This window comes from Phaenicophaeus curvirostris, chromosome 16 (genome assembly GCF_032191515.1).
Source record: "Phaenicophaeus curvirostris isolate KB17595 chromosome 16, BPBGC_Pcur_1.0, whole genome shotgun sequence".
Lineage (NCBI taxonomy): Eukaryota > Metazoa > Chordata > Aves > Cuculiformes > Cuculidae > Phaenicophaeus > Phaenicophaeus curvirostris.
In genome coordinates, this window is record NC_091407.1 from 7,681,305 (window position 1) to 7,696,299 (window position 14,995).

General features: G+C 65.8%; 1 protein-coding gene across 2 annotated transcripts; it reads left to right on the top strand.

Moving 5' to 3' along the window:
* Nucleotides 1–1,014: 1,014 nt before the first annotated feature.
* Nucleotides 1,015–14,370, top strand: LLGL1 (LLGL scribble cell polarity complex component 1). Of its 2 annotated transcripts, none has more exons than XM_069870498.1 (23): nucleotides 1,015–1,254; nucleotides 4,019–4,116; nucleotides 6,227–6,308; nucleotides 6,384–6,514; nucleotides 6,935–7,093; nucleotides 7,170–7,332; nucleotides 7,425–7,560; nucleotides 7,643–7,697; nucleotides 7,840–7,997; nucleotides 8,813–9,030; nucleotides 9,148–9,215; nucleotides 9,509–9,662; nucleotides 10,422–10,526; nucleotides 10,711–11,003; nucleotides 11,085–11,238; nucleotides 11,314–11,467; nucleotides 11,551–11,834; nucleotides 12,113–12,377; nucleotides 12,471–12,585; nucleotides 12,679–12,773; nucleotides 12,858–12,981; nucleotides 13,085–13,164; nucleotides 13,389–14,370. In XM_069870498.1, exons 1-22 carry the CDS (start codon nucleotides 1,171–1,173, stop codon nucleotides 13,161–13,163), a joined length of 3,174 nt encoding a protein of 1,057 aa, XP_069726599.1. In that variant the 5' UTR covers nucleotides 1,015–1,170; the 3' UTR covers nucleotide 13,164; nucleotides 13,389–14,370. The 2 variants fall into 2 exon arrangements, with proteins under 2 accessions (XP_069726599.1, XP_069726600.1); XM_069870499.1 differs by having other exon boundaries at nucleotides 1,016–1,254; nucleotides 6,384–6,499.
* Nucleotides 14,371–14,995: the final 625 nt, after the last annotated feature.

A 14,995-nucleotide genomic window follows, 5' to 3' on the forward strand; every position in this document is an offset into this window, starting at 1 on the left:
GAGTGCATCCAGAGAAGGGAACGGAGCCAGCGAAGGAACTGTTGGATTCGATGATCCAGTGGGTCTTTTCCAACCTGGTGATTCTATGATTCTATGAAGGGGCTGGAGCCCAGGGGTGGTGGGAACAGCTGAGGGAACTGGGATTGTTTAGCCTGGAGAAGAGGAGGCTAACGGGAGAGACCTCATTGCTCTCTGCAGCTCCTGACAGGAGGTTGGAGAGGAGTGGGTGCTGGTCTCTTCTCCCAGGTAACAAGTGATGGGATGAGAATAAATGGCCTCAAGTTGTGCCAGAGGAGGTTTAGATTGGATATCAGGAAAAAACTTATTCATCAAGAGGGCTCTCGGGCGCTGGCACCACTGCCCGGGGAGGCAGTGGAGTCCTCATCCCTGGAGGGGTTTAAAACTGAGCAGACGAGGTGCTGAGGGCTGGTTTAGCAGCGGACGGTTGGACTCGATGATCTCAAAAGGTCTTTTCCAACCCAACGATTCTGCGATTGACGCACCCCATGCTTTTCCAACCAAGCGATTCCGTGATTGACGCCTCCCGTGGCTGCGGGGCCCGTGTGGGGGCTACAACCGGGACGAGCTGCCTGTAGGCGCCCTCCCTGGAGAGAAAAACCGAGAGAGGGGGAAAAGGGGGCAAAGGGATCCAGGGGAGGATGAATGAACGAGGCGGCCGCAGGGGGCGTCTGGGCGGCGGAAAACTACAACTCCCATCGCCCCCCGCGGCGGCGCGTGCGCAGCGCGGGAGGGCGGGGGCCGCGCGCCGATTGGCCGCGCGCGCTGTCCGTCACGTGCCGCTCGCCGCCCCGCCCCCCCCAACCCCCCCCCCCCCCCCCCCCGCGGCGGCGGCGCTGCCCGGGCTCGGCGCGCGGCGGGACCGGGACCCGCGGCGGGACCCTCCCCCCACCCCCCATCCCCCACCGGGACCGGGAACCCGCACCCCGCAACGGGACCGTGACCCGCACCGGGAACCCGCACCGGGACCCGCACCGGGACCCCCGAACCGGGACCTGCACCGGGATACCGGGACCGGGACTCGCACCGGGGACCCCCCTACCGGGCCCGGGACCCGCATCGGGAACCCGCACCCCGAACCGGGACCGGGACCCGGACCCGCACCGGGACCCCCCCCCCCCCCCCAAAACCGGCACCGGCACCGGCCCCACCATGATGAAGTTTCGGTTCCGGCGGCAGGGCGGCGGCGACCCGCACCGCGACCGCCTCCGCCACGACCTCTTCGCCTTCAGCAAGGTGCGACCCGGCCCGGGAACGCGGCGGCGGGCACCGGGGCCGGTGGGGGGGGCGGCACCGGGAGCCACCGGGGGAGCGGACGGGAGGGAGGCGGCGACCGGGAGCCACCGGGGTTGGGGGGGATGCGACCACCGGGGGGTAGCGGGGAGCAGCCCCCGGGAGCGGCTGTGGGGGGAGGGAGGCGGCAACCCGGAGCCACCGGGGCTGGGGATGCGATCACCGGGAGCAACCGGGGAGTGGAGGGGAGGAACCACCGGGAGAGGCTGTGGCTGAAGGGAGGAGGCCACCGAGGAGCCACCGGGGCTGGGGGGGGGGGGGAAGCAGCAACCGGGAGCCACCCGGGCGCGGAGGGGAACGACCCCCGGGGGTGCCGCTCGGAGCCCCGGTACCGGGGAGCCCCCCGGGGGGGACAGAGCCGTGTCCCGGGATGCCCCGGTCGCCGTGGATGGGGCATCCCGGGGGTTCCACGCCGCTACGGGTCGGTACCGGGAGCCCCGGTGCGGGCAGGGGGCTCCCCGAGGGGTGAGTGCTGAGAACTCCCCCGTGTGACACCCCGAGCCCCCCCGGTCTCTGCCCCGTGTCCCTCTGCCCCTGGAGCAGCCCCCTGGGTGGGGGGCTCAGCCCCGAGCCCCCAGCATCCCCAGGGATCAGCTAGTGGGGGGCCAGACCCCCTGTGGCGGTAGGAGAGGCTGTGGCAGTGACCCCTGGGTTTGGGGTCCCCAGGCACCACAAAGCTGTGTTTCTGGGTTCTTGGGGTCCCCTGGCACCCCAAAACTGCGTCTCTAGGTTTCTTGGGGTACCCTGTCACCCAAAAGCTCTGTCTCTGGAGGACTTGGGGTCCTCTGTCACCCCAAAGCTCTGTCTCAGGGCGGTTTGGGCATCCCCGGGCACCCCAAAGCTGTGTCTCTCGGTTCTTGGGGTCTGCTGTCACCCGAAAGTTGATTCTCTGGGGGATTTGGGGTCCCCAGGCACCCCAAAGCTCTGTCTCTGGTGGATTTGGAGTCCCCAGGCACCCCAAAACTTTGTCTCTGGGTTCTTGGGGGTCCCCTGGTGCCCCAAAGCTGTGTCTCTGGTGGGTTGGGGCAATCGGCAACGTGGAGCTTGTCCCCGTCATGTGTTTGTGGTGACCCGCCAGGCTCCTCAAATGACTGGAGAGGGACCCCCAGCCCCCACGTGCGGGACCCTCGGCGCATCGGCCGGGCTGTGCCAATGGGCGCCCCATCCTGGGAGCCCTGTGGTGTTGGGACTCTCCTGCTGCCCTGGCTCAGACCACGTCCGTCTGTCCGTCCGTCCATCCTGGCTCTGGCGCCAGCCTCACAGTGGGCACCGGGGATGCCCCGCGGCGCGGCCAGCTTAGAGATGGGGTGTTGAATGGGCACCCACTGTCCCAGCGCGGCACCCCGGAGCCCTGCCGGCTGGGCTGTGAGGCTCAGCTCTTCCAGACCCCCTCATTTTCGGGGAGCACCATCGCCAGAACTTACCCGAGCAGGTGTCCCGGGGGGGTTTGTGCCCGGTGGGGCATCCTGGGGGGCCGGGGAGCAGCCCCGCTGCGGCCAGCGCGGCACTGGAGCTGCCGGCCGCCCACCTGCCTCCCATTAACGGTTGTTTTCCCTTCCGAGCTCCAGATCTGCTGGGATTTGCTGTAATTTGGCCGGGAACGTACCTTGGCCGGGCCAGCACAGGCTGCCGGATGCGCGAGGAAGGGCTCTACACGGGGGGGGCTGCGAGGCGGGACCCCCACCTGGGACTTGGGATGCTTTTAGGGGAGCTGGGACGAGGCTTTTAGGGAGCGCTGGGGTCATTGTGTTGGTCCTCGGCCCAAAGCATCGCTGGGATGTCTCCGTGCTGCTGGCATCCCAGCTCCTGCCGCCATCCTCCGGAGCAGCATCCAGTGGGTCTGGGGTCACCCGGCACGGGGGTCTCTGTAGGGACTGGGAGGTGGCCCCTAACTCGCCCCTAAGCCAGACTGGGACCCCTGGATGGGCTGGGGACGCTGGCACGCTCTGCAAAGTGGCCCTTCGGAGGGGAGCGGGAGCCAGGAGGTGACGGTGGCTGTGCCAGCGGGTGCAAAAAACCACCCCGGTGCGCCTCTCGGCCGCCCCAGACAAAGGGAGCGAGCCAGGATCCGGCCAGTCTGGCTCTGGCACCTCCGTATCGTCTGATCACACCGTCGCCACTGAGCCCAGCTGCCCGCGGGGCTGCTTCCCGAGGAGCCCTGCAGTCCCGCGGGTGCCCACCGCGCTCCCCGCTGCCAGGCTGGCAGCCTCTCCCCACCCTGCGAGTCCGGACACGCCGTCGGGTCTCCCTTGGGAAGGTGCCCGCGGGTGGCACGTGGCTCCGGTGGGGATGTCCCTGCCACCCCGTGGGTCCCGCTCGCCTGGTTTTGCCGCCTGGCACCGCGGAACCCCCGGGATGTCGAGGTGGAGGTCTGAGTCGGAGCCCGCTCGCCCCTCCTGGGGCATCCACAGTTTTAGGGTTGGGGGGGATCCTTCCTGAAGATGCCAGTGGGTCGGCAAACTGGGATGTTCCCCAGCTCTTGGTGTGGCTGCGGGGTTCGGGGTCTCAGGTGGGAGGATGTCCCACTCTCCAGGACCCCCTTGGTGGCAGTGGGGGCGCGGCGGCACCCTCCCGCTCCTCCATCGCAGGAGTGAAGCTCGGGATGTGCGGGCTGGGGGCACTGGGATGGAGCGGTGGAGGCGATGGGGAGGGCTGGGGACCCCCAGGGTTGGGGGTCCCGGCTCTGACGTGCCCGTCCCCACGGCAGACGGTGGAGCACGGCTTCCCCAGCCAGCCCAGCGCCCTGGCCTATGACCCCGTCCTGTGCGTGATGGCCATCGGTACCAAGGCAGGAGCCGTGAAGCTGTATCCTTTTCCATCTCCAAGGGCAGGAGGTAAGGACCCCTCCGAACCCCCCCGGCCACCCCATCCCGGGGGATGCCGGGAGACGTGGCCGAGCTGCTGCTGGCTCATCTGGCAGCGCCTCATTCCTCTGCTCTGCCGGCGTCCGTCCGTCCCTCTGTCCAGCTGGGCTGCAGCTGGGCCAGGAAGGGGGGGCCAGAGGAAACCCCCGCCTCGCCTGGAACGCCAAGGGAGCGACAGGGCTTGGCTGTTCTGAGCAGCAGCCTGGGATGGGGGTGCTTCCCGGTGTCGCCCCCCTTTCTCATGGGGGTCTCCCGCCTTGGCGGTGCAGCGTTTTGTGGGGGGCAACACAGCGGCTGCCATGTCAACCCTTGAAAGGGCTTGGGCGGGGGGGGCCTGACGCCAGGGTGAGGGGCTGCAGCGGGCGCTGAGCCCAGTCCCGAGCTGGGGGCTATGGAGGAGGGGGGGGAACGGGACACAACGACAACAGCGCGGGCCTCGGCTGGGCTTTGTTGGCGGCGGCGTGCAGGGAGACTTCAGAGGGCTGCTGGCGGGCGGCCAGGGCTGGATGCGGCCGCGCTCGGGGGGCCCCCGCGCCGCAGGAATGCGGGTGGGTGTGTGGGGAGGGGGACGCGGGGGCGGCTGCGCCCGGATCGGGCTTGGGGTCAGAGCAAAAGGGGGGCCAAACGGCGCTCCCCATCCCCCAGGTTGGCGTCTCGCTGCCTCCCGAGCACAAAGATGGCGTGGTTTTAGTTCAGCCGGGGGCCGCCTCGGTGCCAGCCCGGCCGCGATGTCACCGGCCGCTCCGCTCGGCCGCCTCGCCGCGGGGTGCTGAGTCCCGCCACCCCCGGATCGAACCTCTCTGGGGATCACGGAGCTGTGGTTGCAAGGGGCTGCGGCGCCTGCGCATCCTCTGCGGGGATGCTTTTGGGGTGGTACCCAGCTCGGGGCACCACGGTCCTGCCCGTGGTGCTGTGTCTGGTGCCCAGGTCACCTGGCAGCCACCGGGAGGAAGATGCTTCTGGAGGTTCCCAGCACTGGGGAAGCGGGGGCCGGGAGAGGCGGCAGCCGGAGCTGGCCTGACTGGTGCTACTGGTTAGCAGGGGCACCCATGGGTGCTCCCTGGCCGCGCTGCGTGCGTGAGGCTGCAGACAACCCAGCACCGAGGAGCTGTCGTGGCCTGGGGGATCCCCAGGATGGGTTAGGGACACCAGGGTTTGGACCTCCATCATGGTGAGTCACGGTGAACGCGACAGCGTTCCTTGACCATTTCTCCCAAGGCCTGTCTGCCTTTGGCCAGAAGCACCGTTTTGAGTGGAGAAAAGGGTGTTTTGGGTGGGCAGAGACCCCAGGACAAGCAAAGATGGGCAATGACCGCTATCGCTGCAGCACCCAGAGCCCCCTGCGTGCCCAAAGCCTTGGCGGCTCTGGCATGGCTCTGCCAGTGCCCGGCGCTGCCAGACAGCTCCTGCCTGTCGGTCCAGTTCCTGTGCCGAGGGCACCCGGGGGTGGCCAGGAGCGAGGAGCACAGGGGCCAGCGGGCGGAAAGCTCCGGCATGCAGTGTGCCGAGCCGTAGCTGTGCCGGTGACACCAGGCTGGGGCAGGCGGCTCACTGGGTGTCGGGGAGGTGACGGATCGGGGTGCACCGTGCAGTGCTGGAGCTGCCGCGTGGGTTCTGCCTCGGTTCCTGCTGAGCGGCGTCGCCGGCAGAGGAGCCGGGACCAGTCGGGTGAGTGAGGCTGTGCCGGCGCATGCCGAACCCCACCCTGTTGCCCATGTGCGCTGGGTTGGCCGAGGTGCCAGCGCCTCTGCATGGCCACAGCCCTGCAGCTGAGGAAGAAGAGGGTGTGGGAGGGCAGGAGCTGACCTGACCCTCTCGCACCCACTCCAGCCACATCCTGCCCCGGGGCATCCTGGTTGGATGCCAGCGATGGTGGTACCGATGCTGGCTCCGGCGTGGGATGCCCAGCCCTGGCTCTGACCAGGGACACAGAGCTACACTGGCTCCTGCTTGCAGAACCGTGACCTGGGGGGGAATCTGGGGGGTCCAGGGCTTTGCCGGGGTTGAGGGGGGATTTCTACCCTCGTTGCTTCTTTGACGACCCCCCCCAGATACGGTGCACCGGGCGTGGAGCTCACGGGCTTGCACAAGGAGACAGCCACCGTCACCCAGCTGCACTTTCTCCCTGGCCAGGTAGGTGGGTGTCCCGGGGGGGGCACCGGCAGCAGCCCCCCTGAACCCCTACTCACCCCGCTGCTCTCCTGCCAGGGCTGGCTCCTCTCCCTGTTGGATGACAACACGCTGCACCTCTGGGAGGTCTGCGAGAAGGAGGGCTGCTCCCACCTGGAAGAGACCCGCAGCTTCGGCCTCCCAGGACGCCCAGGGTCTGACAGCGCTAAGTTCTTGTCTGGGGGGTGTCTCCAGCCGCTCCCCCTGCGTGGGGCTGCGGCCGGGAGCAATACCGCTGCCGCTTGGGAACGGCGCGTGGGAGCAGCCGGCCCTGCTTGGAGTGGGATGGCAGCCAAGGTCCCCTCAGTGGCGGTGGTTTCCCTGCTGGGATGCTCCTCTGATCCCGACTGGGAAGCTGCGGCGGGAGGGAAATGCAGCCCTGGGCTTTTTATAGGTGCTGGCAGGGGTGATGAATGGCTCTGACTGCTGTTAGCGCTGAGTCTGGCCCTGTCCCCATCCTCCTGGGTCAATGGCGATGCAGCTGCTGCCTCTCGGTCCAAGCAGAGCCACTGGGCAAGGGACTTTGGGGTCTCTCCACCGCTCCCCCAGACCCAGCACGGGGCTTACATCCCATCTGCTCCCCCTTCCAGCTGCTCCCCTGGCATCACGCGGGTCACGGTGGTGCTGCCGATGTCTGCTGGCGCAGTGGCCTGCCTGGGCACCGAGGGTGGTGCCGTGTATTTTCTTGCCCTGCCCTCTCTGGCGCTTCTGGAGGACAAAACCCTCTTCCCAGACGAGATCCTGCAGAGGTGAGCCCCACCGGCCCCGCGGCCCCTCCCCACCTCTCCCAGCCCCTCCTGACCCTTCTCTGTCCCCTCCGTGCAGCGTTCCCGATGATTACCGCTGCGGGAAGGCACTGGGGCCGGTGGAGTCCATCCAGGAGCACCCACGCGACAGCAGTCAGCTCCTCATCGGGTACAGCCGGGGGCTGGTGGTCCTGTGGGAGCAGAGCACGCGCACCGTCCAGCACCTTTTCCTGGGGAACCAGGTACCGGGAATGGCGAGGGATCATCGAGGCTGCAGCATCACTCCTATCCCCGTCCTGTCTCCCCTGTTGAACCCCCCGGTGTGTTCCCACAGCAGCTTGAGAGCCTGGCCTGGGAGCAGAGCGGGAAGAGCATCGTCAGCTCGCACAGCGACGGCGGGTACATGGTGTGGGCGGTGAGCGGCGCCGGCCAGAGGACCCAGCAGCCTGTCATGTCCACCATCCCCTACGGTACGGGGAGGGGTTGTGGGGCTGGGGGCTCCTCACCCCATCCCGGTGCCGGTGCCGAACGGTGTCGATATTTTCCTTCCAGGTCCATTCCCTTGCAAAGCCATCAGCAAAATTCTCTGGCGAACCTGCGAGTCGGGGTATGTCCCTGCGGCACGGGGGCTGCTCCGGTGTGAACCCTCCAGCAGCCGGGCTCGTGATGGGCACGGGGGGGAACTGGAGGCTGCTTGGAGGATGCTCTGTGTGGTCCAGGCTCTGATGGAGGCTGCTTCATCCCCTCAGGAACCCCTTCATCATCTTCAGCGGGGGGATGCCGCGGGCCAGCTACGGTGACCGGCACTGTGTCAGCGTGTTGCAGGGCCAGACCTTGGCCACGCTGGACTTCACCTCCCGTGTCATCGACTTCTTCACCGTGCAGAGCGCCAAGGTGGCTGAGGGAGGTACGTCCTGCTGGGGTGGGAGGTTACATCGTGAAGGTCAAAAAGGCCCCGTGCAAGGTCCTGCACCTGGGTGAGAGCAACCTCAAACACAAATCCAGGCTGGGTGAAGAATGGAGAGCCGCCCTGAGGAGAAGGACTTGGGGTGCTGGGGGATGAGAAGCTCAACAGGAGCTGGCAATGAGTGCTTGCAGCCCAGAAACCAACCATGTCCTGGGCTGCATCCAGAGCAGTGGGACCAGCAGGGAGGGAGGGGATCCTGCCCCTCTGCTCTGATGAGACCAAACCTGGAGTCCTGTGTCCAGTTTTGGAGTCCTCAGCATGGGAAGGACATGGAGCTGTTTGAGTGAGTCCAGAGGAGGCCACAGAGATGATCCGAGGGCTGGAGCACATCCCACACAAGGGTAGTCTGAGAGAGTTGGTGTTGTTCAGCCTGGAGAAGAGAAGGCTCCAGGGAGATCTTAAAGCAGCTTCTAGTACTGAAATGGGCTCCAGGAAAGCTGGGGAGGGGCTCTTGATTGGGAAGTGCAGAGACAGGATGAGGGGGAATGGTTTTCAACTGAAAGAGGGGAGATTGAGACGACATCTTTGGGAGAAATGTTTTGCTGTGAGAGGCCTTGGCACAAGACAAGTGGTGGCTGCTGCATCCCTGGAGGTGTTCAAGGCCAGGCTGGATGGGGCTTGGAGCAACCTGATATGGTGGGAGGTGTCCCTGCCCATGGCAGGGGATGGAACTGGATGGGCTTTGAGGTGTCTTCCAACCCAAACCATCCCATGATTCTATGATATCTATCAGCAGCTGTCTTCCCCCACCCCAGGCTTTGAAAACCCCCGTGCCCTCGTGGTGCTGGTGGAGGAAGAGCTGGTGGCCATTGACCTCCAGACGCCGGGCTGGCCCACCATCCCTGCCCCGTACCTGGCGCCGCTCCACTCCTCCGCCATCACCTGCTCCTGCCACGTCTCCAACGTGCCTCTCAAGCTCTGGGAGAGGATCGTCAGTGCCGGCGAGCAACAGAGCCCCCGGCTCTCCTCTGCGGTGAGTGATGGCGATGGTGGAGAGAAGGGGTCCCCAAAACCCACCAGGATGGGTGGGTGGAGGGGTGATGCTCCTGCTCCCTGCAGATGTGCTCAATCTCTCCATCCCTCCCTCCAGGCTTGGCCCATCGATGGGGGGAAGAACCTGGCCCAGGAGCCCACGCAGAGGGGGCTTCTCCTCACGGGGTGAGTGGCCTGGCAGTGGACAGGGGGCCTGGGAAATCCAAAATGCACTGACGGGGTGGGAGGGGGCACCCTCAGCCCCTTCCTGCAGTGGGGGAGTGGGATGGAGAGCGGGGTTGAGTGGGCTACCCCCATCTCGTTCAGCTCGATGGCCCGGCAAGCATGTCACCCGTGGCATTGTGCCCCCGCCTTGTCCCCTGCCTCCTGGCACAGTGGTTGCCAGCACACAGGCGGCTCTTGTTTGCGGGCAGATGTCAGGGCCCTGCACTAACAGGGCCTCCCTGTCCCCACCCCAGGCATGAGGATGGCACGGTGCGGTTCTGGGACGCCTCAGGGGTCTCCCTGAAGCCCCTCTACAAGCTGGGCACCGCCAGCATCTTCCAGACAGACTGTGAGCACAACGACAGCCTCAACCAGGCGGGGGAGGAGGAGTGGCCGCCCTTCCGCAAGGTGAGGTCCCTGCGATGAGGGGATCATAGAACCCTGGAATGGTTTGGGTTGGAAGGGACCTCAGTTCCACCCCTGCCATGGGCAAGGACACCTCCCTCTGCATCAGGGGCTCCAAGCCCCATCCAGCCTGGCCTTGCACCCCTCCAGGGATGGGGCAGCCACAACTTCCCTGGGCAACCTGTTCTAAGACCTCACAGCAAAACATTTCTTCCTAAGATCTCATTTCAATCTCTCCTCTTTCAACCAAAACCCCTTCCTCCTTGTTCTCTCCCTGCACTCCCCAATCCAGAGCCCCTCCCCAGCTTTCCTGGAGCCCCTTTCAGTACTGGAGGTTGCTCTAAGGTCTCCCAGAGCCTGGTGCTACGTCTCGGATGCTCCTGCAGACCCCAGCACTCCCTGGTCTCTGCTGGCCTTGGACTGGGGGGGCACAAGCCCAGAGGCGTGCACGGGGGCTGCACCCGCTGGAGCCGTCCCAGCTGCGCCCCAGGGACGTGTCCCCCGGCTCAGGGCACAGCTGCCCTGTGACGCCTGCGGGGACACAAGGGATGCTTGTTCCACATTCTCCATCTTGCGTGTCCGCCCCAGCGCGGGGGGAGAGCCGGGGGGACACGTGGGGACAGACCTTTCCCGGGCGCGATGCCCGGAGCAGCCCGTGTGCCGCAGCCAGTGCCTGCCAGCTGCTGGGGGGTGAGCTGTGAGGGTGCTTGGGGGGGTGCCCTGCAGCTGTATGAAGGCCCCCGGCCCCCCTCTCTCCCACAGGTGGGCTGCTTTGATCCCTACAGCGACGACCCACGCCTGGGTGTGCAGAAGATCGCTCTCTGCAAGTACACGGCCAAGATGGTGGTGGCCGGCACGGCGGGGCAGGTAGGGTGGTGGGGGGCAGAGCGGGTGCTACCGGGCACCTCCCGGCGCTCTCCTCGGGGAGATGCAACACGGGGAGGCTGCAAGTCCTGCAGACCCCACACCCGTCCACGAAGGGCTCGTATCTGCAGGTCCTGGGGGGAAGTTCCAGCGTGTGTCCCCCACTGTTCGTGTTTGTCCCCTGCAGGTGCTGGTGATGGAGCTGAGCGATGAGAAGTCGGAGCACGCGGTCAGCGTGGCCACGGTCGACCTGCTGCAGGACCGTGAGGGCTTCACCTGGAAGGGCCACGACCGGCTGGCCCCCAGGAACGGCCCCTTGGCCTTCGCGCCCGGCTTCCAGCCCAGCGTGCTGGTGCAGTGCGTGCCCCCCGCTGCCGTCACCGCTGTCACCCTCCATTCCGAGTGGAACCTCGTGGCTTTCGGCACCAGCCACGGCTTCGGGCTCTTCGACTATTACCGGCGCAACCCCGTGCTGGCCAGGTAAGGGGGGATCTTGGTGCTAGGGCCACCCTGAAGCGCCGTGCTGGGGGTCCACGCGCTGAGCGATAGCGGTGCCCGCAGGTGTACACTGCACCCCAACGACTCGCTGGCCATGGAGGGGCCGCTGTCCCGTGTGAAGTCCCTCAAGAAGTCTCTGCGACAGTCCTTCCGCCGCATCCGCAAGAGCCGCGTGTCTGGCAAGAAGAGGCTCAATGCCAGCAGCCCCTCCAGCAAGGTGGGCAGGGAGCAGTGCGATCACGGCTGCTCCTAGTCCCCCCCAGGGCCAGGCTGATCCCTGTGTCCTCCCCAGGTGCAGGAGGCCAACGCGCAGCTGGCCGAGCAGGCAGGACCCCCCGAGGTGGAGATGACGCCCGTGCAGCGGCGGATCGAGCCGCGCTCGGCTGACGACTCGCTCTCAGGGGTGGTGCGATGCCTCTACTTCGCCGACACCTTCCTCCGCGACGGTGAGAGCCCCTTCCCTGGGAAAAGTCCCCGCTCCGGGGCTGTGCCGTGGGGAGGGGGCTCTGACGCTGTCCCATCCCCACAGCCGCCCACCACGGCCCCACGATGTGGGCAGGGACCAACTCTGGCTCGGTGTTCGCCTACGCCCTGGAGGTGCCGTCGCAGGAGAAGTTTTCGGAACGGGCGGTGGAGGCCGTGCTGGGGAAGGAGATCCAGCTGATGCACCGGGCGCCAGTGGTGGCCATCGCGGTGCTGGATGGACGAGGAAACCCCCTGCCTGAGCCCTACGAGGTGTCGCGGGACCTGGCCAAGGCCCCCGATATGCAGGGCAGCCACTCCATGCTCATCTCCTCCGAGGAGCAGTTCAAGGTGAGCGTGGATCTTGGCACATCCCCACGGCGGGGATGGAACCCACCACCCACAACATGGCCCATGTGCTCTCTGGGTGTCCCCATCGCCCTAGGGACAAGTGCAGGGCTGGAGGTGACCAGCCAGGTCCTTGGGCACACCTATGCTTGTCCCCAGGGGGTGGCTCTGAGGGGAAGGTCCTGCCCTTTGCCAAGGGTTCCAGTGGTGGGAAGCAGCTCAGTTGCCCCCCAAGAACATGCAGGTTCCCATCTCCACTGTCTCCTCTCCCCCCGCCCCAGGTCTTCACGCTGCCCAAAGTGAGCGCCAAGACCAAATTCAAGCTGACGGCGCATGAGGGCTGCCGGGTGCGGAAGGTGGCCCTGGTGAGCCTGGCCAGCGCTGGCTCCGAGGAGCACCTGGAGAACTGCCTGGCCTGTCTCACCAACCTGGGCGACATCCACATCTTCACCGTGCCCGGCCTGCGGCCCCAGGTCCACTACAACTGCATCCGCAAGGAGGACATCAGTGGCATCGCCTCCTGCGTCTTCACCAAGCACGGCCAAGGTGAGGGCATCATGTCCCTTGTAGGTGGGACGTCGTCTCCAGCTGCAGCCTGGAGAGCGGCTCCTGAGGCTCTTTGTTGTCCTGCTCCTCTAGGTTTCTACCTAATTTCGCCTTCCGAATTCGAGCGTTTCTCACTGAGTGCCAGGAACGTGACGGAGCCGCTGTGCCGGCTGGAGGTCGCCCGGCTCCAGGACACCTCCTGCCTCAGGTGGGACATGTCCTGGGGCTGTGGGGACTTTGCTACGGCTGCTCCCCTGTACACCCGGCTCTAGCAGTAACTGCTTCCCACCTTTCTTTCCAGCAACAGCTTGACGGTGACACCGAAGCTGCCACAAGCGAACGGCACCCACGTCCCACGCAGCCCCGAGGACCAACACTCCCCCACCGACAGTGACCGTGAGTGATCGCCTTGTCCCCACCGTGTCCCTGCTCTGGGCTGGCCCTGTGTCGTGGCTGCCCCTCATCCCTGTGTCTCCCCAGGGTCACCCGAGGAGCACCCGGCTGCCTTCTCGCCCGGCCCCATCGACTCCCCCAACAGCAGCATGGAGAACCCGCTGGACACTACCGGGGACATCACTGTGGAGGAAGTGAAGGATTTCTTGCCGTGAGTGCTGGGGGACGGTGTATCCAGCACCCTTGGCAGCTGGGGCCAGCGCTGAGGGGCCGCAGCGGTGCCGCCGGCTGCCTCTCATCCTGCTCTGCCCTAGATCCTCGGAGGAGGCTGAGAGAAACCTGAGGAACGCCAGCGAGGAGGAGGCTCGGCCCGCGGGGATCCTCATCAAGTGAGGTGCGTGAGGGGCTGGTGGTTGCCAGGGTGGACGCGGGTGGCCTCGTGCTGCGGTGGAGATGCGGCTTTGGCCGCAAACCCTGGGCTGCCCCAAGATTTGGACTCTGCTGCTGTGCCGTGGCGTCCCCACCCACCGCAGGGAGGATGGGGCTGTGGTCCTGAGGCAGTGGCGGGGAGCAGCGTGGCTCCCCGGGTCCCCTTCTCAGGGTCTGTGTCACCCGCAGGCGTCGCCAGCCTCTCCTGCCCATCTCAGTGCTCGGATTCCCGGGACGCGTGACTCGACTGGACCCCCCCGCACCCCCTCCCTGCGTAACGTAGACTCCTCTTCTCTAACACCTGCGCCGGCCGCCGGTGCCCCCGGCTCTGCCCCACTGCCCACGCGCCTCCCGGCCCCCCAGCCGGCCCCAAGCCGGGATGCACAAACTCTTCCCGGGGAAGATAACTCTTTTTTTTTTATACACGGTTGAGTGTCCCTGTCCCTTGCTCCACAGCCCCTTCCCGGGGGATGCTGCTGCTTCCCCGGCTCTGCGGGGAGGACTGGGACTTGTTGCACCCCCCTGGTGCCCTGGTTTTGGTCCCTCGGGGCGGTGGGGGCCCCGGGCACGGCCCCCCAGTCCCTGGTCTGTGTTTACACGCCCGGCTCCCTGCAGTTTACAGCCCCGTCCCCTGCCCTGAGGAGCCAGGCGGGCAGCGGAGGGCTGGAGCAGCCCCAGGAGGGGTTACGGGGTGGGGTCACAGGTGGCCTTTTTCTCTTAGTGGCTTCTCCAAGGGCTATTCTGCAGGTTGGGCTCCGTGCCTGCTGCTCTTTTCTGACACTAATTCCTGCCACAGGGGGGATTTGGGGTGGGATCGCGCCGCGGCGGGGGACACCAGCTCCTGGCCCTGGTGCTGGGGGTGGGGGGTCTCACTGTGCCAAAATCCCCCTGGGCTCCCCAGCCCGGCCTCATCTCCTCCCGGGGGGCTGTGGTGTCTGTCCCTGTGTGGCTCTGGGGCTCAGCCTGGTACCTGCCCCTCTCCCTTTGGGGACACGGGGTTGTTTTGGCCCCCCCGGGCTCTCTTGCGGTACATGTGGGGCTGGGGGGGCCGGGCGAGGCCTGTAGCATCCCTGGTAGAAACACCCCCCCACCTCATCTTTTTTTTTTTTTTTTGGTAAGATGAATTTAGCATTGTTTAGTTATTAAAAAGACTGGTTTTTAATATTGAAAATAAAGCATTTAATATCAACTGCCTGGGCTAGAGGTGTGGGGAGGCGCCTGGGCCGTGGGGACTGGAGCATCCCTGAGCCGTGGAGGGGCTGGATCGGGGTGAGGGGACCCTGCTTGGGAGTTCAGATCTGGGCCCCTCACCACAAGAAGGATGTTGAGGCTCTGGAGCGAGGCCAGAGAAGAGCAATGAAGCTGGTGAGGGGGTTGGAGAACAGGCCTTATGAGGAACAGCTGAGAGAGCTGGGGGTGTTTAGCCTGGAGAAGAGGAGGCCGAGGGGAGACCTCATTGCTCTCTACAACTACCTGAAAGGAGGTTGTAGAGAGGAGGGAGCTGGGCTCTTCTCCCAAGTGACAGGGGACAGGATGAGAGGGAATGGCCTCAAGCTCCGCCAGGGGATGTTTAGGCTGGACATTAGGAAAAAATTTTTAATGGAAAGGGTCATTGGGCACTGGAACAGGCTGCCCAGGGAGGTGGTTGAGTCACCTTCCCTGGGGGTGTTTAAGGGACGGGTGGATGAGGCGCTGAGGGTCATGGTTTAGTGACTGGTAGGAGTGGTTGGACTCGATGATCCAGTGGGTCTTTTCCAACCTGGTGATTCTATGATTCAATCAGAGTGTGGCACGAG